The 25,492-nt window shown below is 38.2% G+C and overlaps 1 protein-coding gene across 11 annotated transcripts in view; it reads right to left on the bottom strand.

The window, feature by feature from the left end:
- Window positions 1-25,492, bottom strand: part of LOC136751361 (DNA (cytosine-5)-methyltransferase 3A) — a 152,600-nt gene that overhangs the window by 96,823 nt on the left and 30,285 nt on the right. The window contains exon 1 of one of the 11 annotated variants that reach the window (XM_066707004.1): window positions 6,878-6,970. The exons of the other annotated variants lie outside the window; for them this stretch is intronic. Coding sequence (XP_066563101.1) covers window positions 6,878-6,880 — 3 coding nt within the window. The 5' untranslated portion in view covers window positions 6,881-6,970. Of the gene's footprint in view, window positions 1-6,877; window positions 6,971-25,492 lie in introns of those variants that run through there. 11 annotated transcript variants of the gene reach the window in all.

Raw genomic sequence — 25,492 nt, 5'->3', positions numbered from 1 at the left:
AGTAATAAGGCTGTATAACAGGGGGCTTCCTGCTCTGCAGACTTCCCAGGCCCTCCAACTCATGTCACATGGCCAAAAGGGACCAATGCGTGTCTTCTAGCCATTCTTTTATGGTGAAATGCAAATTGTTTTGTTTTTAAATATATGGAAATGCAAAGTGCTATCGTCAACATTTTTTGAAAGCTGGAAGTTTTACATAAATAAATGAATAAACCTTGGAAATTATTTTTTTTAATTCCCCAAATCAGAGGAATGCAGATTAATCTCTAATACATAACAAATCAATTCACTAAATCAATATTAATTTAGTATAGCACCCTTCACAGGGTAGCCACAGAGCGCTTTACAGATTGAATATAAACAGAGATCTAAATACATCATAAATAATAAAATAAAATAAAAACATTTGGCACTGAGGAGAGAAAAGGGCCAGCTTAAGGACCAGGCCTAATTGTTGCCTCCCCTCCAGGGAGTGTATTTCTATGATACAACAACAAGATAAGAAAGCTCTTAAGTGGTGCTGCTGGCACCAATGCTAAATGTTTGATTGGGAAGGTTATTGGAAGCAAATGTGAAAATTACTATTTTACAAAAAAACAACTAATGTTTTATTTGTAACATTTTGAACAGAAAATAATTGTAATAGCAGTTTTCAATATGATAGTGTGAAGTGTCAGGTTTACCTCATTGATACTGTGATGGTTTAACATCTGCTATAAAAAGCCACATTGTCATATAATCATGTGTCTCCAGTCAACGTTTCATCCAACAAACCGCCCGTTCGGTTGGCATAGAGGCTGCTTTCTGATCAGTTTCAAGACCTTTTAAAAGACTTGCGGCAGACAAACTGAATATTAATCAGCTTCGTGAAAGGGACAAGTGTTCGCATTTTGTAGCCTTAAGTGCTGATGCATAATGATGCCATGGCAGAGAATAGACATTACCGGAGATTAAACATATAAAGTTATGATAATTATTTATATTCTCTTGACTAGTGCAATAACAACAACAACAACAACAATGATAAAAAATATACTTATCTGTGAGTTTGGCCATTGACTGTTTAGATTAATCATCTCTTTCCAATAAACAAAATGTCACATCTCTCAAGTTGAATTGAGCAGGTATTGAACAATACTTTAATTCAAGCATCAGCTAAAGTTACATTCCTGAAGATACATCGACATGCTGCAACCAAGTGTTGATTAAAAAGCTTTTCTATTACACCTTACAACTGACAAAAAGAAAAAGAAAAAAGAAAAGAAAGCTGACATTTGTGTGTCAAATGTTTTATTAATATGACCCAGCGTGTTCCTTTCTTTCTTTAGTACTTTTTGTGAAGCACTGGAAATGATTCTCTGCATTTCTTGATCAAATACACAACATTGGGGCACCTCTACAGATTCAGAGTAAATCTGGTATTGTAGTCTATTCTAGCACAAAAAGAACACATTTCAAACACGCTTGATAGAGTGAGTCACCAGGTTGATCAGGATTATTGTCAGTTTATTTGCTAATGGTGAACCTGGTCATGTGTGGCCCATCTCAGTTTTGCTGTTATACCAAAGGTAGATCGGGTGGAATTAGAAAGAAAGCCATCACAAACACTAGGCCATTGAATTCCCCTGGCAGCACGGAAGGTTTGGAATATCCTTCATAAAACAGACGACTGAACTAAATCACTCGGCTCAGAAAAGAAAAACACTTTCACCATAACAAACACATACTAAAAAAAGATATACAGTAGATACATAACAAGATGAAGGGAAACTCACAGAGAAGATGACAGTGTTAAGTATGCAGAGGGGCCAAGATCAGTTCATTATTAAAATGGGAGGAAAGAGGCCAAGTGTCTGTTAATTCTTCCTTGAGCTCTGATTATAAATCACTCAGAAAACTTTGATTAATCTTAATAAATACCATCAGCTTCATGCTGTGCAATCAAAACCATCTCGTAAAAGGTCACACCGCTTTTTATGCTAATCAGTTTTGAGGCCTGCCTGTTTTTTTTTTTTTTAATTTTATATTTTAAGTTCTCTAACAGATGGATCAATGCAGCAAACATCCAATGGTGTCTAAGCTCATTTCCTTCTTTGATTGTTTATATTGAGGGTGTGGAACTCAGCCCACTTGGCAGACTTGGCTAATGGAGTATAAATCATATCTGGCCAACAGCCCTGGTATAGCAAGTTTGGTGGCATTTTCTTTTCTTTTTTTTTCTGGTAATAGCTGAGAAAAACATTTGTGCAAATGCTGACATAATCAGACAAAGCTTATGCAATATTACAAAGCCTAAAATTCAACAGTGCAATCATGCACAAACACACGACGTCGAGAATAATTAATTTAGCAGTTTTTCCTTCGCATCTTCTTAAACATTTAAAACTTCCGAACAAAACACAGAAGTAGATGTTTTTGGCTCCAATTTTGATCAATATTTTATGTGCAGATGACAATCTGAAGCAAAATGACGAACTAAATCACTTCTATCTACGCATCGCTCTTGATAAGCATCATCAAACACCTTAATCCTTCATTAGCACCTTCATTACAATTGGAATCATTTCATCTTGTTATCAAAGAGTTCTGCAAACACACAGAAATACTGACAGGATTATGTTGTCATTTGAAAACCGTATATATGTCTAACTGAACCAGAAAACTCCATGGAAAAACATCCTGCCCAAATCAGTAGTGCTTACACATCACAGAAAATCTGACTCCTTGATTTGTATATTTACACAAGGACCAAAGGCCAGCTGTGCCTGAGAGTGAAAACCTCCTATAATGCATGTGCCTTAATTCAAATATAACCAGAGTGCCCTGGTCAAGGGAACGGCACAGGTCTGTGTGGCACCCAATAACAGATGTCAATTCCTTCTGGATTCTGTCAGTACTCCTCTTTACAACCATCATCGAGGGTCACCACTGTCGTGGGCCCCAGGATGATTTGTATTGTTACTTCTGATTCAAAACAGATTGGACAACACAAAACTGACCTAATGAATTCTGTCTATAATGACATATGTGTATACAAATTTAAGTGTAATACGTTGGGGTCTGGAGATGGAAAAAGCGGCAGAGAAGTGAATGGTGCGTTAGTCGTAAGTTGCTAGCATGCTTGCGTTTGTAAATTGAGCAGTTAGTGAGACCTCGTACCCCCCAAAAGCTAATTATGGTCTCTTCTCATTACATCTGATGCTGTCAAGAGGCTAGTATATAGAAGAAGAAGGGATAAAAAGTTCAAGAAAAGCGTATTGTAAGCATTAGCCCACCTGCTGCCATTAATATGAATTTAGAGTATGACAGCACCTAAAATAAACCTGGGGCTGCATTGATTCCCTTACTTTCTAATGAATTCCCTTACTCTCCTAGCTCCCAGGCATCTGTAAATGAACAGTTCAATAGTTTCCAGCTCCGCCTTGTTACAGGCTGAACATTGTAAAATGGAGGGAAGGGGGTCCCACACATTGAACAAAGGCAAAGACATTCTCCTCTGAAGATATAATTGCATTTTTCATAGGTTAGAATCCTATCTTCCTTTAGTTAAGCTAAATGCCCTTTGATAGCTCAACTAATGCATCCCCAATGCAAAAGTGCCCAAATAAAATAAAATAAAAAGTGTTAAAAAGATAAATGTGTCCATTTTTCATCTCTGGGTGTAAATTACAATACCATTTAAAAGACACTTATATCTACTACAGGGAAACAATGTCCTTTTAGAACCACCTCATGCATTTCCTTAATGCATTCCTAAGAGAACTATCTCCACAGAGTACCTACATGGACATTTGTTACTTATAATGAGGAACTAAGTGGATGAACAGTTAGCTTCATGTACTGTTACGATTTTCTTCCTTGTGCTCAGCAGTGCCAGACCAACTTTCGACAGCTATAAAACCTCAGTTTTCTACATTTTCTCATTTTCATTTGTTTAAACTGTGGCGCTGGCACAGTTTCAGGTAGTGGACCCTTTCCCCTTGACTGCCTACCTTTCCAAAATACAGAAAGCACCACTTTTGATTCAGGCTTAACCTGTTGATGATGGAAAGGCAGTGCCACAGCCTGCTGGAGTGTGCCCTTCAATGACTGGAGATGTACACCTTGAGTGTCCACTCCTGGTGCTAACTCAAAAGCCAAGTTCCAAGGCAACAACTTGGATGAAGTGCTTGGTGAAGAGGAACAAGGAGTGCTACCTGCACTGCCTACACAGCTATGACTGCCAGAGACTGCTCTCCCTCTGTCACAGGATTCCCCAGGCATTGTGTGTGTTAGAGGCTGGGAGTGAAATTCATCTGAAATCTGTTTTTGTAGAAAGAATATCACGATACATGTTCTTGTATCTTTCCTAAAGCACCAGGGAAAAGTCAGTCTAATTATAGCACAGTAAAGTCATTGCTGATGCTTTTGACATGATATATGGTATTAATTTTGCCAATGAATTCGCATCACTCTTGGGGAACCATTGTGTGTTCTTCCTTAGTCATATTTCAGATAATGTTAGGCTCTATCTGTTTTATACATTCTACAACAAATGCAATACATCTGAGTTACATGATCCCTGATAAACCAATAGTTACATTTTGTCTGAAGTATAACTGATTTATTATAAATATAGTTTTGTTTAGCCAGGAAACACAAGCTGATTTTGAGACAAATATATATGTATGAGAAGTTACATTACATACGTATACTGTGGAAAAATACAGCTTAATATGTTGGTAAATTCTGCAAGTGGAAATCTCAGTGGAATCAATACATCTCCCACCAGGTTTCCACCCCTGTGATGCATTTCCTATAAGTGATGACCCTTAATCACTCCCACCTAACATTTAGATTTCCCAAATAGCTATTCATTGGAAATTCATAAAATATAGTTAATAATTAATGGAAATAACCAGATCTGGTCCCAGATATCCGCACAGTGGATGAAGCCTTTAAAAAAGAATTAAGAATATGACAAATGTTTGTCATTGTGTTATGGCTAATTAGATCATCCTTGGATACTTGGATCACATTGTAGATATATTAATTATGACTATTATATAAATGTGGAGCAAATTAAATGTGTACCATCATTTAATGAACCAATCAATCAATTCAGCTCTAGTTGATAAAGGGACAAATTGCTAAAAAATGCTATACTGGATCAGTGTATACATGAAGTACAAGTCAATGCACACATGAAGAACAGCCATAAGGCACAGAGGAGAGAAAAACAAAAACTCCCAAAGAGGAAAATAAATCTCTGGGGGCTCCAAGGCCTAATAGTTGCCTCCCCTCCAGTAAAACAGAGTCATGGAGTCATGGAGTGTGTACCAAGCAAACAGAGTGACAGACTGTGTACGTTTAAGTAGGTCAACCCAACTTCCAGTAAAACACCATATCAGCATTTGCACTGGTACACATTTTGAGAAAATCAAATGCCAAAAGCATGGATTTCAGGACTTTTCCTAGTGTAGACACACTGAGGACAGATTTGGGAAAATACCCAGCAGGCACTGCACCACAACAAGTAACATCATCACACTCCAATCTTCCAAAAACTAATTTACATATAGATAACATCTAGGCTTGTTATTTTTTCACATTTACAGTTTAAGGTTCAGGACAAGACACATTTCCACCTTGTGTGGACAATAAAGTATTATTGTATTGTATTGTATAAAACACCAGCATATTAAAATAAAGCATTCCTGTAAGTTAATAATCTGAACGTGCTAACTTTCCAGCATGTCTTCCCACTTGATCATTTACAATCTGTTTTACACCTGCTGAAAGCTAACAGTGCCACTGCAATGGACTGAGAATCCTGCAAATTACAGACACATTTTTAGAAAATGCTATGTGAGATTGACTAATTGTTTCCCCTCTGTAGTAATTTAACACGTGCATCTTGGGAGACTTTCTGTGACGCACTCTCTCTCCTGATTCCACTACCTAAAATGACGCCAGTACTTAGAAGCTGTGGGATAGACACTGGAAGTTGTACTTTGATGGATAAACCTTTCCCCGTCCCTCAGTAGCAACATGTTTCATGGGTGTCATTAGTGTAAAAGAAAATCATACATTTTTAAGGTTTTGTTAAAGGTATTTCTGCGCTTCTAATAAATAAACATACCAGGCTTATATTGGGAAAATGCTTATTACAGTACAGCAGAGATAAATGTCTCCTTTCGGTTTTTAATCAATTACTAACTACATAGAGGTTTTTAGCAACGTTGTATGTTTCCTGTTTTTTTGTAAAACCAGTGAAATATACATTTTTAAGCAGTAACACAGGAAGTAATACATTAATCAGTTTGGAATACACTAACATACGTATATTATTAAATTAATGATAAAGATACTTGTACTAGCTACAATCTGATTCAAAATAAAATACAGGCTCTTATTATACAATTTTACAGGCAATTAAAATAGCTTCTGCTGCTGCCTCACATGTCTGTTAAGAAACTCCTGGCACTTATCACTGTGCTGGCAACTTCATGCCGGTGAAGCGCTGATACAAGAGAGGGTGCTGGCTAAAGCTGAGGTTAGGAACGTGTATCAGCATCTCAGAAGTACACATGTTTAGGCCCTGGGGAGAAGTAGTACCTGCTGTTTCAAATAAGTGTAACACACAGACACACACACACACACACACACACTCAGTGTTCCAGAGTCCCGTTGGAAAGGATTCAAGAACATAAGTGTAAATGTCTGTGATGCAGTCATATAACCTGACAGTTAAAGCTCCACTGTGCATCTTGTAAGTATTAAAGGCCTAGTGGAAAACGACTGCACATTTACCCACAGAGATGACAAGGAAAAGAAAAATCAGAATAGGAAAAAAAAAAAAACGACAACAAAAACAAAGACTGTGCGCTTACCCTACCATGATTCGAACAGTGTCCAGATATACACTGGGCTTCTAGTTAGGATAGCACGTGATTTTCTCTCAGTGTTTCTCTGCCTGTCTTTTCCTCTCTCGCACGTCTCTCTGTGTGTCTGTTGCACTTCTCAACCCTGCACTTCCTCTTCATGGCTCATTCAAACAGAAACTGGCTACATCCTGTTTTCATTCAAAACTATAAGACTACATCAAAGGTTTGCACCGTGTGCTACCTAGCGACATCAGCAGAGCAAAAACATAAAATTGAACACAAAGTGTTTGGAGGTGTTCAGTAAAGCTACTTTAGCTTAACTTGCTGTAGAGAAAAGATGAATTTGCATGATACTTGAAATGTTTTCTTGTTTAGTTTGTTTGCCAATTTTCACAATATATGATTTTAACCAATTCATATTACCACTTTCATTTGCAAGTCCAAAGGATTTATAGATGAGGAAAATCCACTGTCCAGCACTTTTCTCAGAATCAATAAGGAAAAGCTGCAGAAGGGTGAAAAGTGTCCGCATTTTGATTTCCTGAACCAAACTCCCCCGTCACCGTGATTAAATAACAAAGCACATGGCTTATTATACAAAATGCTTTGTCAAACAACACAGTGCATCTGCGAGGTAATTAAGCCAAATGCTGGGCTTGTTGCAGGCTGTAGGTGTGAGGTGATGAAATGGCTGCAGGACTCGCTGATTAGAGTTAGAATTAGCATCATCGGGGCAAGATGGGGATATTTAAAGCATCATCAGAAACCAACAGGCGCAACACATTGAAATCTCACTAGATTTGAAGTCTCTTGGTGTGAAAATAAAGGATGTCCTCAGAAAATAAACTGGTAAAAGCAAATGGCTGTGCAGACTGGTATAAAATAAACTGTATTGTTAAAATTGATTCTGAAGGGGAAAACATGGATTATTTTAAAAAAGCAGGTCAGACACCCTCACATATAAAATGTGAGTAAAATAGTTAAGTCCATGTGGATTCAGTCATTAGCAGTGACTTCATGGCCATAAAGTACCATTGCTTTTTCAACACATAGCAAAAGTAATATATCTTTTGGATGGATCTTTAGCTAGTTCAGAGTTTCTTTGTGCATAATTACTCCTAATGGTTGCCAGCTCCATCTTAATGCCCATCAATGTCACCACTGTATGTCACTGTCTTCTGAAGCAAGCACATTTGACAATACTTACATAGATGGTAATTTAGGTTCTTATTGAAAAGGCTATGACTAAATTTCCTCAGAGACGTGAAGGTTACATACCTCAAACTGTAATGTGAACATAAAGATTGTGGAATATAAAGACAGTGTCTGCAATTCAGCCATTAAACAAGCAGGGATTGCATACGAGTAATCAAAATTTGTTTAAGAAAATGTTCTGAAAACATGCAGAACAATGTAGGAAAGGAGTCAAAAAACACATTAACTATGTCTACGTGAAGACTGAACTTCCTGCTAAACCATTTTCAAACCTCTCTAAATATTGTAAAGTGTAGGCAGCTCAGAGTATGGTCCATAGGTTACAGTGCAGAATGTTGTTTCAACTACAGTATATTTAATGTAGCACTTATTATAATATACTGACTCTTTATAATATATTCATTGTGTATATACATTACACTGACGTTTACACTCGCACTCAAGAGAATATTCGGGCTATTTTACACTAAGCTGTAGCTTGCTACTCTATGTTTCCAATACTGTAAACAGAGTGTGCACAGCCAGGAGGCAATATGTCAAAATGTAAGCGAAACAGACAGAATGGTTTTAAGTTGTCCAAGGGAGAGGTTCTCACAGCATTTTTTGTAAGATAAAGACACCCTTTTCAAATCAGCTCCTTCAAAAGGCCCCCCTATTCTGAAAACTGACAGCAGACCCTTAAGCACCATAGTAAGGCTCATTCAAAGGACTAAACACTTTTATTCCTTGAGCATAATGATAATAAGTAAGATATGAGGTCTGCTGTATGTAAATATGTTGGTGCATGGTATCATTTTGTCAAAACTGTTTAATTAACTCTATAACTGGCGAGGTTATCAATTGCTACCAGCTGCAAAAAGAAACATGTCCCATTGGACCGAACAACTAGTGGTTTTATGTTATTGGACTATGACCTCCCACGTGTCCAGACTAATAGGCTGAGAACGCACAATAGGCGATCCTGAGGAATGCACGGACATAAAGACTGTCCTTCTCAGGCACAAAACCAGATTGTGAGGCATATTCATTTACACACAAGCCGTTCACAATTAATTCAATGAATTGCCTTCCTGCTTACAGTATATTCAACAATATGTCTTATCCTAGGCGCTGCATTCACCCCGGGCTGGCTGATCTGATTGAATGAAGGAGCGCTCGAACACTGGGTTGAATGAGAATGATTTGCTGAATGTTATCAGAGCAAACGCACAGCTCCATTGCTTCTGTCTCTGGAATGTCCAAAGAACAATGATGCTTTTTGGGCAGATTAATCAAGAACAAAGTACAACTTGAAGCTTTTGTTTTTTTCTTCCAAAGGTAAATGAAACATAATATAGCTGACCCGCTTTAGCATGATTAAGTTGACAGCTGTGTCATTTACTCATGACAAATGTGATATCAAGAGTTTGATTTTCTAAAACATAATAGAGCTATGACCCCTGATACTAAAAACCTCAGTTCAAGGGTGTACCAATGAACCGAGACATCCTCGAGAGTAGAAGCCCGAAGCAATGTTTCGTCCATAGTGCTTTAAATATTTGCTTGGAACCTATTTCACCACACTCAAAAGTTTATAAAATGAAAAGCGCAGGAAAACATTATTCTCACATAGTTTAATCCTTATAATACTTTTAGTTCTACCTAACTCAAAACAAGTCCAAAATTAGACCAGTTCACAAAGCTTCCACTAATTAGCTTCTTGACTGTTCTGAAAAATATAAATATGTTAATGAAATATACAGTGTATATACAGGGTTTTTAAAAATGAAGTATACATTTAAAAAAACTACACAAGTAGTAGCTAGGGTTACCCACAGAGCTCAAGTTGAACATCTATAGAGTGGGGGATTTTATTTATTTTTTAAATAATTTTACATTTTATACATAATATTTGTGTATCAGAAGTATGTAGTTTGATCACAATATATGTTTTGAAATGATATGCTTCCTTTATAAAAACCCTACACATGAATGTTTTTGCTCTGTATGCTATATTAATTACTGTTGTTCGCTCTACTTGTTTATTCAATGGGCCCTGCTGTTCATTCCAGCTGGCTATAGAGTAGATGCTCTTTTTCACAGGATTAAATCAATAAGAGAGCAATATCCTGCTGACAGGAACCCACCAGATTATATTATCGCTTGAATGCTACATCCTCCACCTTCTGAAAACTCTTGACTTTTCAGACTTCTTTAGACCTTTTTTAATATATCTTCCCATTTATATTTGAACCTTTTTTTCCTGGCCCCAATTTACAGTGTCCATTTAAATGCTTAAGGGAGACACCCTCCATGTCAGGGACTACAGGATGGAGAATTCAATCATGTACTAGTAAGCTTTGACACATGTTGATAACATCCTCAGAATATAATTGGAATGGGGCTAAGAAACGGCTTCCTTTCATGAAAATAACATGTACACATTCTATGAAGTTGCCAGTGATCTCTGGTGTGGTTATAGTTTAACACTGATCTGAAAGACTTAATACAGCCAAGAGCTACACCGATTACTAAATTGTTTTTAAATGCACAATAAAACCCCCAAGGAGAATATATTCCATACAGAGGGTTATTCAAGGACAGGGCGGAAACTGACTGGAACAAAAAAAAGTATAATTCAATTGCTGTTAGCATTCTTCTGAGCTGTGTATTGGCAGTCTGGAAAGCATTTCAGTTTTTTTTTTTTTCCCAGCTTTCCAGGAAATCAGCCTCCCAATGTCCTGTGCTCATGACACAAAAAAGCACTGAATCTGTACATTGCTTCAGCTCTTATTTCTTTCACATCAAGGGGAGTATAATGGTTTAACAGGGATCTATAGTGTTCATATTCGGTTGCCTTTGGAACAGTACGGAAATAGCTGACAGAGTGAAAAGTCAGGGATTTAGTGGAGAGAGGGAGAAAAAAGGAATACACATTCTTCATTGAAGGCTATTATACTGTGCTCTTCCCCCCAAGCAAAAGTGAAATGACTTCAGAAGTCTGAACATGATCAGTTGGTGCTGGTTTGGGACTCTTAATGAACTCTAATTGATTATTTGACAGCCTTACAGTTTATGGAATGCAGGACCTCATTTCTCAGTCTGTTACTTGTGAGATTTTGAAAGTTTCAAGATGCTAAACCGGACAATATACAGCGCCCATTATAAAAATGGTACTTACCTCATATATGAATTATGAGTATGCAGTGTAAAATTGAAATTTTTACTAATTAAATGTCCCTTACATTTATCTAATTAAGTGAAACGAAATCTTTGCTTTAATGGAGGTTCCATTTTCTTTAATGCAGGAGGGTGCATACATGTTTGTTGGATTGTACTGATCCCATTCAAGCATATCAAAACATGTTAGGACTTGTACTGACAGACTTCAATTGTCAGTTAATGCCAGTCTGAGGGTAGTCAAACTATCTGCTAATACCTTCCTCACAAATCAAGGAATGTCTCTCCTTCCGTGACTATCAGTCAGGCAATTGGACCCTCAAGGGCAGGAATCCAAGAATAAAGCAGACATTTTTAGCTCACCCTTGAATTCAGGACTAAAAACTAGAGCGCCAGCTACTTAGTTAATATGATTGACAGAGCTGCTTGTCAAGAATGTACAAGTAGGCACTTAAACAGCAGAGAACTGTTACAGTATATATATTTAAAAAAAAACATTTGTGTAAGCACTGGACCTTGGTCACAGTCTCCTCTGCTATTGTACAAAGCTCTCTCTCTCAGAGCACAGTAGGTGTTTCTTGTTGGCATGTGGGTGTTAACGGGTTTTTATACATATAAGACCGAAAGTCTCTATATCCCCTTGTTTCCCTCCTCTGTGGCTGTAGAAATGGTTTTGATTAAATTTTGAAAAGTTTTGTGATTAAATGTCAGAATTCTGAAACTGCGGTCTAGACTATAACATGTGACTTTGGTCTGTTAAATATATATATATGTAAATATGTACATTAAAAGCATGCCCACATAAAACATCAATTGCCACAGGCTGCAGTGGTAAGGCATGTGTAGTACTATGGTGTACTGTCTTAGTCCTGTGTTATGGGCTTCACATAACTTATTCAAGCACATATAATAATTTTCCTTGTCCTCTGTTTTGTCATAGGGGCATTATTATTAAACTTAACATTCTTATTTATGTTTTCATTCAAGATTAGTGCATTAATGGACACCAAACGAGCACGATGGGTTGAATGGTCTCCTCTCGTTTGCAAACTTTCTTATGTTCTTATGTTCATTATGCATTATTTGTATGAAGTAGGAAGTAGCCTTCCTTCGTTTCTCAGTGAAGTTAGATTCACTTGTTCTTGGTTACAGATAAGTTATACAAAAGCAGAGTAATCCATAAAACACGGCTAGGCTATGTTTTTCTAAGTGGCAGATTTGCGAAACTTGTTCCTTACATTGCAGACCTGGGAAGGTTTCTACATTGAGCTGCAATTACATGCAGATATATAAAAAAAAAAAAAAAAAAAAGTTCTTATCTCTAAAAAGTGTTACAAATATTCGTTTACTAGAAACAAATGATTAACCGGGGTATCTAAGCAGATAAAGGCTATTCAACTGGTTTGCCCGGCACAGTTACAGCGTTGTTCTTACTCCTTTCAAGCATGCCCTATCTATGGGAGGGTTTTCCTTTGAAGGTTTCAACATAAAGAAGCAACTAAATTAAAGATACCTAAAAATGCCTGTGCTGTAGAACGGTTTCTCTTGGGGTTTTTTCTTTTTATCATCTTTTTCCAACCACACTTAAACATAATAGCTTTTGAGAGAATGCTCCATGATGCAACACTCTGCAACCAAGAAGAAACTGTCTGCTGCGGTCTTCTTGCAGGTAAGTGTGAAACCCTGTAGAAAGGGGCCCAGGGATCCACGCTGCCTGCAGAAACGTTTTATAACACCCATGCTGAACTGAAAATAGGCCCTGCTTTCACCTTGAACAGAATGTCTACTAAACAGGTTAATTTCAGGAGCATTCTCTGTCATTATGATTGTTTGGCAAAAAGGTCACTCATACTGTAAGCATGTCATAAAAGGACGTCACCAATCACTCATCAAGTTCACCAAGTGACCTATCCTTCTGAATAAAGTTAAAATAACCCAAATTAATCCTGTTTATAGACTAATCCATTTCTCACTGCTATGAATTATGATTAAATGTTTCTTTTTCAGTTTAAAATCCCCCCACCTACTGCTATAATCATCTACGTGTGTGTCTGTGTGTGTGTGTGTGTGTATGTGTGTGTGTGTGTACACATGAGTATTGACAGACTGTGGCTTTAAAGCAGTGAGGAGTTACTTCCTCCCTCATCCCCAATCTTGGTTACTACCTTAAGCGAGGGGCTGGATTGTGCGTTCCTCAGCATTTTTAAATCAGGGCCATAAATGACGGCGCTGAGATAGGAGAGACCTCAGACGCTCACCTGAACAGAGGCTATAAACTTATCCTAAAGATGTGACACCAAAAGGTTAACAAGAGAGTCTTCCCCTTTAAATCAGCTCACACAAATAGTGTGGTCCGGGCAGGGGGGGGAGGAGGGGATCACCCATCAAGGGCTGCCCTTTAAAGGCCACTGCCAAACGGGTGTGGTGTTAGGACTGTGAATAACCTACCCTGAAAATTACGCTCAAGCACAAACGTCCAATGTCTTGAATTTGGATACGACAGCATCCTGTTGCACCAAGCAATGTGACTATCAAGTTGGGGAAGGGGGGCTAATAAAAAACAAATGAAGCATATAAGCACACCTCTGGCAGGAGGAGTCTGGTCTTCTACGATTGACCGCTGCATATAAACACAATCACTATATTTTCTGTTGGGAGGCAGATTTTTCAACCCAGTTATTTTTTTATACCACAGCTTGTCAGTGATTTTATTCCACAGCATTAAAACAGTGGCTCCACAGAAAGAACACGACAGACCTGATGGACAGAGTAGGAAATTATACAAATCCAAAGGAGGGATCTAAAAAAAAATACTTCCACGAGGTGAATGGCGTACAGGTGTAACCATGCGGTGCTTTCCATGTAATGCACACCTCCCTCTCTCTCTCAGATGCATGTTACAGCCACTCAATTTGTATGTTTTGTTGTACTACATTATACTTCCCATGCCGGAAGGTATACAATTGTTAATCACACAACATAACACAAATGCTGCAGTCATGCATGACAAGACTTGTGTGTGTGTGTGTGTGTGTGTGTGTGTGTGTGTGTAGGGGCTCCCCCTGACAGCGCTGTGAACAACAGTGCCCTGTGTATATGTACACCCACGCACACACACACACACACGCACACGCACACGCACACGCACACGCACCCACATGCACACACACATATGTATAATCACCACACACTAACAAGTCAACAGGGGCTGTCAAGCCTCCTGTCACACACTGTAACTATTACAATAAACCAGGAAACCGGTAACTAGCCAAGGAGAAAAATAAGGGATTTTAAGTCTCTTAAGAACTGTGACTGTGGCATTCAAATGTCTCAAAGTGCCACTATTCTCCTGACGAACCCCAGGAAAACTGCGGGGAATGGATGACTCATGAAACCAAACAATGACATTTGTGAATGGAATTCATTTTGACGGCTGGGGCTGATATTTTGTCAGCTTTCACAATGCCAGCAATCTGATGGCTTAGGGTCATGGCTGGTCACAAAAATCAATAGCATTAATGATGTGACACCAGAATCCATCCTCTGTGCCGCACAGACCCTTTTTAAGTTTAATAACATGCACTGAACTCAGCTGCCAACAAATAATGTGACATTAGATCTTCTTATTTTCCATTAATTGGACTATGCATGAGTTTTAGGGACACTTAATTAATTCATCAACTGCAGAGAAGCACTGTATCGTATGAGAAAGCACTGGCTGAAAAGCAGATGGCGAATCTAACGTAAACACTCAGGAACAGAGAGACTTGAGATGAACCTCTTGGCAATTTAAGGAGTGGAGCTAATTAAGTGGAGGCTGACTGTGGTTCAGAACAAAAGGAAAAAGCACTTTACTTCACATCATCTGCAACCATTTCAACTGGAAAAAAGACAAATAATCAGAAATAGCTGAAAAAGTAACCAATAACTTTGAAAAGCTGAATTTAAAGATTCAGAAAAAACATAACATACAGCTTGTAGCAATTCACTGGTCTGAATGTGCTTTGCGTGTGTTACATTTACCACTTCGATGGTTTATTATTTTTTCACAGCTCAGCACATTACAGAAGGTATAAAACATAGTTTTAAAGAAGGCTAAGATTTTAGAGCCCTTCCACGCACAAACAGTTCTGCCATCTGACTGAAATATAATATAAAAAACTGATACAAATTAACATGGTTTATAAGTTAAAATGTACTGGGAAGGGAGTTTCTTATTGCTTACACAGTTTAGCCGAGAGGAAGCAGAGCATTTCTGCCTACTACGCTTCACACCATGGATCAATCACAGACATGAAGACCATACACGTAAAATCTTTACAGTGATAAATAACTTCTATTTTAGGTACAATTGTCATTCAACCCAACTTATCTCACTCTAAAACCTGCCAGGAGAAAAATAACTCAGGACTAGTCACACTGAGATTCGACTGCATTATTCAGTGTTGCTGAACTACTACTATCTGATTTTAAATTGTACATTCAACAGTTTTTTGCAATGTATACCACAAAACAATCTCCATCTGTAACATTCTCTGCCGGAGCATGAATGATGTTGTGGTTTGAAGCAGTTAACAGATGTGGTTTGAAAACACGCTTTGAAATTTCCTTAGGTTTCCTTTTTCTTTTGGGCTAATGTCATATTTTTTACATTTGTGTTTTTTGCATTTTGTGTTATTCCATTAATCTGGGAATAATACATTACATAGGTTTCTTCTGATGGCAAACTAAAAATGTCTCCTAAAACCCTGAAAAAAAGATTTTAAATATTTTCCAAGGTCTTGGGAACCCAGCACACAGCAAGGGTACAATTCCCGCTCAGATGTAGCCCGGTAAGCCTGTACTACTGTTGCACTTTGCCTTTTCTTAACATTAAAAATGCAATGTGCAGGGACAGTTATAAAATCACACTGATATAAATGTGTTGGTTTCTGCTCTTCACTATTACTAATTCATGTCTTTACCTTCACAGAGATCAGTGCAATATAATACCAAATGAAACACATGTTAAAACTACAAAGTAAAATCAAATTTAACACAGACAACAAAAAGTACAGATTGATGGCCAAACAGCTATACATTTTTGTTACAGTAAATTCTGTACCTTCATCAGACACTCTCCTTCACACTGAAGAAAGTTATTTTCAGATTAAAGTTTTAGGTCCAACAAACTCATGCATAATGTTTAAAAATGTAAATCAGATGCTTTTGTGTACTGGGAGAGACACAGACCAAACTAAATTGAACAGAAGGAAGATAGTGCAGTCTCAACGAGCAAAGGCAGGGGAACAACATCAAGCATCCTGCCTAATAGGCAGATGAAAATTGAATTTGTCAGACCCAGGCCTTATTACGCACATTGTCAATTAATTCTCCAGACTTTCAGAGAATGACATTGTACGAAACAGCCCTCCCCAGTATAGACCATAGCGGGCCGGCACAGAGTCAACTAAATCAGCTGAAGACACGTTTCTCTCGCCTCTGGGCTTCTCACAACTGCAGTTTTGTTTTGCCCATTTACACAGCTGAAACCAAACCACAGAGTTATAAAACTAAGTAGAAACAAGCCAAATAAGCAAATCACATGCAAGTCAACATTTGGAAATTACATTTTATAATTGATTACACAAATACAGGTGTCGTTAATTAGAGAGTGTGGCAAACATGAGGGTGTGACAGGCCTTAAAAGAATATTCTTTTGAAGAAACAAATGACATTCCCTCAGTTTGTGTGTGTGTGTGTGTGTGTGTGTGTAGGCATGTTTCAATGTCATATGCAGGCATGTTTCAATGTCATATATCCATTGCCTGCATGGTCTCATTGTGAAACTAGAGACACAGTGCCAACCACAACCCTAAAATGTCATGCAAAGGCACTGAGTAATGTGAAAGCATTGCGCTGCTAATTCACACGGAATTCCTCTTTGTGAACTTGTGCCATTGTGCTCATCCAATTTTTGAGACAGACGATCAACTGATTGCAACTAACAAGGTTTAACGAATCTATTACCATGGCTCATAAATCACCAAAAATGACAGCCTTGTAGTAAATAGAAATAAAGGAATAATAATATAAATCATAACTTAAATATAGTTTTGAGCTTCTGAAAGCACACATCTCTTGCTAGGAATCTGCCTGGGATTCTGGATTTGTGATAAATTCATTTGTTTTCTGCTAAGTGAACATTAAACTACTGAGTACCATGACATGCAGCGTGTTTATCAATACGTTAGTGTCATCTGTGTTCCATTGGTGTTGGGCAAAGTACTAATGAGGCATTGCAATGTTAAAAAAAAGAATCTTCAAAAGAATTCCATAGTTGGCTGCTGAAATGGTGTTTAGCATTGCTTAAACCAATGTGTTGCCCATATAAAATAAAGCTGTGATTGCAGACACTGTTTCGGATGATTCATTTCAGGTATTTTAGATAAGCGGGGTTAAAAAGGTTCTTGTTAGAGGTCGGTGCTAGATCAATTCCATGCACGCGCCAATGGGGAACTGATTGGAAATAGTGGGCCTTTTCTCTGGAGTAGAGAACCTATAAACAAACCTTCATACATAAATTACCCGAATCCCCTAACCCACCTCTTCTGATGCAGATTAAATTACAATCTGAGGAAATAGCAGGAGATGATGAACCCTTGCATCAGAAATTAGAGTTTCCCCGTGTAGTGTATGGGAAGTCGTGTGGCTCAAATGAACAGCTTGAGAGAGAGGCAGGGTGCATCTTGTGATGACCATTTTGTATTGGTGGAGCACAGTCACCATTTCAAAGCAAATGTTGGCCTCTTTGCCACAGCAGATACACAGTAGACAGAAAGTCCTATTTTTAAACCAGCAAGGACCTACACATTCTCAAAAGCTTTTCACTCAAAGATGAATGCAGCTATTTCAGTAACTTGCATAACTTATTGTCATGTAATTCCTGAACTGCCTGCCTACTCTCTGCCATTATGAAATAGGAGTTTTGCATGACTTCTCCTTGTTGAAGATTAACAGCTGCTCTGAGAGCACTCCTCGTCAGTACCATCTAGTGAATAGAGCAAAAGCCTTTCTTAAGAATTGCTTTATATTGTTATTACTGATGGAGTTCAGAGTGCTTCAAATCAAGAGAAAGAAATAATCTATAACATACCACTAAAAAAACTGTTTTGAAAGAAAGAACAGATTGCATGTAGCCTGATCTCAATGCCAGAGGAAGATCTTGAAAAAGCCAATTCAATTTGCCCTTGCAACAAATCAAGAACAAAACACATGTTTAGAGACCTGCCAAAAGTACACGGTAAGACTAGGATAAGGTGGATTGGTATGTAGTAACCTGCAGATTTCTATAATATTTGACTTTTTGCCAAGTTTGTTGGAAAGTCTTTCCAAGTGTCAGGTTATGGCATCCCATTGGTTAACTTGTTTTGACTGCCTCAGTCAACACTTTGATATCTAGAATGTAATCTGTTTCTGAATAAAATATAGTGCAAGGATGTACACTGGCAATTACATTTTATTTATTTTTCTTACTTAACACCCATAAATATTTCTAATCACAGACATACAGGCTGTGCACTACTGTCCAATGTATATCAAAACATTTTACAGGGCTTATGCATTATCCCCAGGAAGGTCACGTCTGGGTGAAAGGCTTGTTTTTAAACCTTTTAACTTCTCATGAACACATTACTAAACCTAACCTTTAAATCACACTGAAGAACAATAGGTTCTGAAAGTGAGTAGCTGGCTTTGCCCAGTTTTCCCTTATGAGAGCCAGAGATTCGTTATGATTGATGATTTCACAGGGAGCATCACTAATACAGGGTGATCACGTGATCCACTGAGAGAGAGCATTTTTAAGTTAAGGCTAATGAACTGTTGATTGAGTTTCAAAAAGGAAGAAAAAACAGCTTGATAAAGAAGGGCTTTAACCTGATTATTATTTTTTAATAACACGCTCTTCACAAATGGTAAAAAAAAAGAAAGTAGATGAAGAGAGAAATAAAAACAATTGTCAAGTGGCAGAAGAGATTCGCAGTTGGATTTCTCAAAATGGCTTCCATCCGCTCTTGAATTTCTCTCCCTCTCAGCTGCAGCTGTTGCACAGCCACAGCGCTGGGATAACAGGACATCTCTGGGGCTCCAGAACTTTCCACAGGTGGCAGCATTCTCCTCTGTGGAAGATCCTGACATACCTATTAATGGCAGGACCAGGCCAGTGGGAACATCGATGTCTTGTATTGGGTAAACACCACGATGCACCAGTGACCTAATTCACCTGTGGGATCCCTCACCCCACTGAGTGAGACTCACAAAGATGTCAACTGATTCTGAAGAATGAGCTGCATGGGTAAAACCCACCCTGGAAGATGATAGATCTCATAATCACCTCTTTACAAAAGTCAGGTTCAGGGGACTCTTTCAACTGCATTTAAGTTTGCTGTCATGGTCAAAAAAGAAGAAAAAATAAATAGAAACCACAATTTAAGATAACATGTTAAGAAATGTGGCATAAAAGCTTAAAGACAATGATTGAAGGAGTGTGAGTGTGAGATAATCTAAATTCTAAGCCACGAGGAACACTCTGTCTGCTATGCAATCTTCCTTATAAATTGTTCAGCGATATGACCATCATACACTTCACCCACACTCTGGAGTGGGACGATCACTATTCTGCTACTATAGTGCATAAAAAGCTGTGCAGACTGTAAAAAATGTACATTAATTAATTAAAAGTCTCATAAAGAGGCACAGGAAGTTTACTGGGAATGGAAATCCACATATGCTGCCAATAAAAGAAAAAACAACAACATGAATCTATGTATATGTGGTTATTAAAAACAATAATTTTAAGAACTGCTCGTCGTACGTCTCGTCTTTGTTTGAAAAGCCGAGACTCGCACCCGAACTTCAGCCTCAGTTTGCTGACCCCCTGTTTCTATGCTCTGCTCTCCCCAGTTGGTTTCTGGGTCCTTGGGGAACACTACCGTACAGCTAATTGCTGATGTGAGTGTATTGCAGAATGAAGCAGAGTAGCATTTGATGACAGAATTGGCATGGTAAGACACAAAGCTGTAAAATGAGCTGAGAGGAAAGCAGCACCATAAGCACTTCCTAGCCCAGAATCCTTAATTGCTCATTTGAGACAGATTTGAATTACCCTGGTAGGTAAATTAGAACATTCACTTTTAAGCTACATCTTAGGATTGCAAATGCCCTTCACCTTTAAAAATGGCAAGGACGCATTTATTGCAAAAATACGGGACATTCATACAACAGATGAATATCATGGGAGTAACTAATACGATTCTGAAGGGTTTGATCAAAAAATAAAAAACAGAAAGGATGTATTAGTCCATGTTGAAGAGTTTAGGGACAGCACTGCCTAATATTATGTCTCTCTGGGAGATTCAGTTCAGGGTCTAGTGGCATGGACATGTGGCATGTGTTAAAACCATTACATTAAACAGTCTTTCCTGGTCTTATTTAGTCAATCACACAATGCATTGTGGGAATTTTAAGACACTTCAAGAAACCTCCACGTACTGAATTCAGAACTTAAATGGACCACAGGATTGCTTACTGAAATCATTGGGGAGGAGTCTCAATGTTTTGGGTTTGCTGGTGGGCGAGAGAGCCGAGCGTGTGTGAGCCAGTGGAGGCTTCGCCGGTCAGCACCAGTGACCATGTCACCGTAGTCTCAGGCCAGCAGTTTCAATGGAATGATAGACAAATTCTAAGTTAGCCTGGGGTTGAGGAGCCTAATATTTCAGGTGTTAGTCCTGAAATGAAGACAAGTCTAATGATAACATACAAGGCTACCTTCAACTGAAATAAAAAAAACAAGAACAGTATATTATCCCGAAAATGCACAATCCAGGATGCGAAGTGGCATCCGTGCCAATGGAAAAGGAGTATAAATAAGATACTATTAGGCACATTTAAGTAAATAACTTGATCAACCTTCTCAGTCCTTTTGATATCACAACCACCAAAACTGAATCAAACCAGCTTCTAAGGGCACACAGGACTCCTACTATTAAACCTTGCATACATAAAAATTATCCCAACCATAGCAAACTGTCTTTATGCCATCTGCCACAACTATTGCCCACACTATTATGAACTGTAATATCATGTTTGGCCCGTGTCTATGTGAAAAGGTTATTTCAAAGTACTTGTGTAATGAGAAAAGTAAGGCTCATGCCCTGTATCAGATCCCCTCTCAAATCATCACATTTTAATGAAATAGCTTTTCATACGACCCGATGAGTGCAGCAGAACGGTCAGAAGGTATAATCTAGAAATAATCGTGTTGAAAAGATAAAGAGACGTAATTAACCCTTGCTATTAGAAACAATGGGGCAGTGTTGCTGTATGGGCAGATCAGGATTTCACTAATCGCCTTGCTAATCACTTATGCCGATCATTCTGACAGTGCATTGATGGAAAGACAGAATTAAAACACCAGTTTGAGCAGAAAGTTTTATTGGGGGGTGGCGGGGGGTATTATGTTTGTAAGATGGATACATACCCTGTACATTGCCAGGCATATCCACATGATTTCTGTCCTCATGAATAAGAAATTGAGAGGAAAATGCGGTTAACTTTGTCAGAGTGTGAGGCCACTATTAAGCAAATACAATTATTTAATAGCACAAGACGTTCTGACGTGTAAAGGTCTAATGGCAATCAATCACAACAGGTCAATTGGCACCTGTTTATAACAGAAACTTAATACAAAACTACAGATTATTATTTTTCTCTTCAGAGCCCATTCGTATACAGTCCAATACTGTCACTTTTGATTGACATGAAACACATGCAGCTGCAGAAAGGGTTTTTGTCCCTTTCCTTTAAACATTTTTACCAGGGTTCACAGCCATGATATCAAGCACCTCTTACTTCACTGGACTAGAGACACTGAGGGGGAAAATAAAATAAATATGATTATATATATATACACAGCAGCTTACAACAGTTCAGATTTGCTGCATTATTTTCCTTCCCATGGTCTTTTCTTTGTTTAATCTCTTGAAATATTCCTTTTAATGTTTTTGGTTTATATGGCATTCAGTAATTAGTATAAACTGGAGCTGCAAAACAGGAATCCACCCATGCTGCCTGCCTCTGACTAACTGTGCTCCACAGTACTTGGGTGTTTTTCCACTGCCGATCACTGGGTTGCCCGAGTCCTGACAAATGGTGTCACACGTAGTGGGTGACCTGCATAGTCCCTGACCACCTTCTGCTTAAGACACCTGTTCAGACTGTACCTGTAAAACTTCTGCACTTTTTAATTATGGGCTCTGAAATTCATTAATTGGCAATTCATTGAAATACAGTCAGGATTCTGAAGTTTTGTTACAAGTCACCGCTGAACAGTTAAAAAAGTCTAAAATGTTAAAATGACTCCTGAAGGTACTAGGCTTAACATTTTTAGACAATCTAAAATTATGTTGGTAACACTTTACAATTAGTCTCCCTAGTTACAGTGTATTACATAGTAGGTACTCAGTAACTACATCTGTAGTTACTCCTGGCAGAGCAATTATGCATTATTACAATGTACTTTGTGTAAATATGATTAACGGTATATGTAAGTACAGAATTGTAACAGCATTTATAACTAAGTTTTTTCTTGTAGGCCTAATGCATAATTACACTGTTCTTATGAGTAACTACAGATATAATTACCAAGTACCTATGTAAATACACAGACTATCATAAAGTGTTATAATTTATTTTTATATGGAGGTTTCATCCTAAATAAATATGTTCCAGATGGGAGTACTTCTCCCCAGTCCCCCTTCAGAGTGATTCTGAAAGGTGGACGGTAAAGAAAGGAGATGAAGGAAGCAAAACAAGCAATCCCAAACTCCAGTGATATTGCAGATCAAGTGTGGTCTCCTGACACTGGCAGGAGCTCGGGGGGTGGTGGGGGCAGTGTAGGGGCTATAGACAGCAAGACGACAGGACAGAAAGACACCATTGCTTCCTGTGTAGTAGAGAAGCCTAGGCAGGGGAGTTTCTTTCTTTTTTTTTTTTTTTTAATTGGCAAATCAAAAAAAGGGATGGGATGACTGAGACCATTTTAATTGTTTTCTCCAGCATCACTTCAGGCCATGTGCACAATATTCTCACTATAAAAACAGTAACAGAAAAACTAGTTTAAGCCAGAGGAGAGCAACATCCATCTCACGGATAACAGAAGCTGGCTGTGTCTAGTCTGCTGTGGCCTGCAGCAATAGGAGTGCTAGACTCCACAACTGTAAAAGGAATTCCTGCAGACAAGACAGAGTTTTAGTATTGAGTAGGAGCTTCTTTTCTGCCAGTGCTACTAGGTTCTAGGTCTATGAAATTAAGAGATCCAATAAAGCTGGCATTGTAAAAGTTTGGATTTACATTAGTGCTTAGATTACAGGCTCGGGACCTCCAAATAACACGCTTTCAGAAATTATCCTTGGACCACCTGCTAATTATAATCCCTGTCTGTCAATGCAGGGTTACTGGCCTTTACTGCTTATCTTATCCCGCCTTGTAGATCAAGTTTTAATAGAAAACAAAATACATTTGTTTGTTTTTTGAACCCATCGATTCTATGTAAGTGTGGTGCTATCTATGCTCCATTCTTCATGCAGCCAGCCAAGACACATCAGCACCGTATCTAAGCAACAGAGGAAAGAGAAGGAAATGGCATCCATTTAATGTATCCCACAATCCCTCTGTCTCAAATAATGTATGACCTCCTTTTGTTAGTTTTATGGTTACCCCTTTGTGTACTTTGATCGCAGACTCGCTGGTTAGCAATTAACCACACATTTTAACAATGAGCTTAAAAATAATAATAAAGTCTCAGTCTCCTCCGATCCCTTGCCAATTAAACAGTGTTGGAGTGATATGCCACAACAGCTGCCTGATACACTGCAGTTCCTTGGCCATGCCTTTCTGAAGTTAATTTGTACTATAAGACTTTACTGCTATGCAATGTGTATCTTTTATAAATAATTAGATGCGAATGCCCTATATTTATATAACAATGATTGGTTGTGACATTCACCTCAGTTGAAGTCACTACATCCATGAAATAATGGTGCATCTGTATCATTTTTTGTTGAGGGTATTTTTTCTCAACATGTAGTAGCCATGTGCTAAAAAAGGAACACAAAATAGGTGGTGTATCATACAAACCCTCAACACAGAGCCACAGCATCCTGGGGCACTATTTTTATGTTCTCTTTTAATTTTTTTAAATAAGAAAATGAACAGAGAAAGGTTGTCTTTTTGCTCAAACATGGGCTGGGGTGATGGTTCAAACAATGCCAATGACTCTGCAGAATCTGGGAATACACAAAGCATCTGTTGTCATTTCTGCAGTTTAGAACTGAGAGTCAAACATATTTTTTTTATTCAAGGGAAAAAAACACTGTTGGTTTAAAGGTTTTAAACCATAAAGCGAGTTGGGGCTGTGAGCTATACAATCTGCTGTGGACTTTGATCACTCCTTTATAACAGTAGTTACAAAATCCATCACAGGTTAACTAAATTAAACTAAAGTACTTGCTCAGACACCATTAACCATAGATAATTTGGCACTTTAATGCCTGACATTGCTGCAAATTGTGCTCAATAGGCAGGGGACCTAACTATGATTATTTAAACTACAACTTCATGCTGCCGATGATGACACTAGCATGTTCAATAAATGTCAGGGCCTTACTACCTAGGGTCGGAGGAAATTAGGTAGCAAATGGCTGGGGCACATTGACAAAGCCCTCCATTACATTCTGCACTGACATTATGAATGTCCAGTAATGTCACACAGTTGACACTTATATGAAGTGTATTTATTGCTACTGACACATGAAGACTGAACCTAAGCATATCCTTAAAACAATACCCACTTCAAACATGCATGATTATAATGGTCTGTTAACCAGCTGTAGAATGACTGTTGAATTTTGTTTTTGTTTAATCCCCCTCCTTCCATTTTAAAGTAAAGGCTTCTGGTCTGTGTATCTTAATGCACTTCTGAAAAACTTTGATTAACTAGCAAGTGACACGTGTGTATGTGTTTGATGATTTATTTAGAAAGAAACAAAGGTGTGCAATAGCTTTATTGCTTTTCTGCATCATGGAAATTGCCATGAAACAGCACACTCTCATGTACTTTGGAAATACACACTGATTCACAGACTACAAAAGAAAATATAGTTGACACCAAGTGACTTATTTTCCTATTCCGGTGTTTGTCTCTCCAATGATAA

This window comes from Amia ocellicauda, chromosome 1 (assembly GCF_036373705.1).
Source record: "Amia ocellicauda isolate fAmiCal2 chromosome 1, fAmiCal2.hap1, whole genome shotgun sequence".
NCBI lineage: Eukaryota > Metazoa > Chordata > Actinopteri > Amiiformes > Amiidae > Amia > Amia ocellicauda.
Note: the sequence above shows the minus strand (reverse complement) of the source record. Positions and strands in the feature narration are given on the sequence as shown.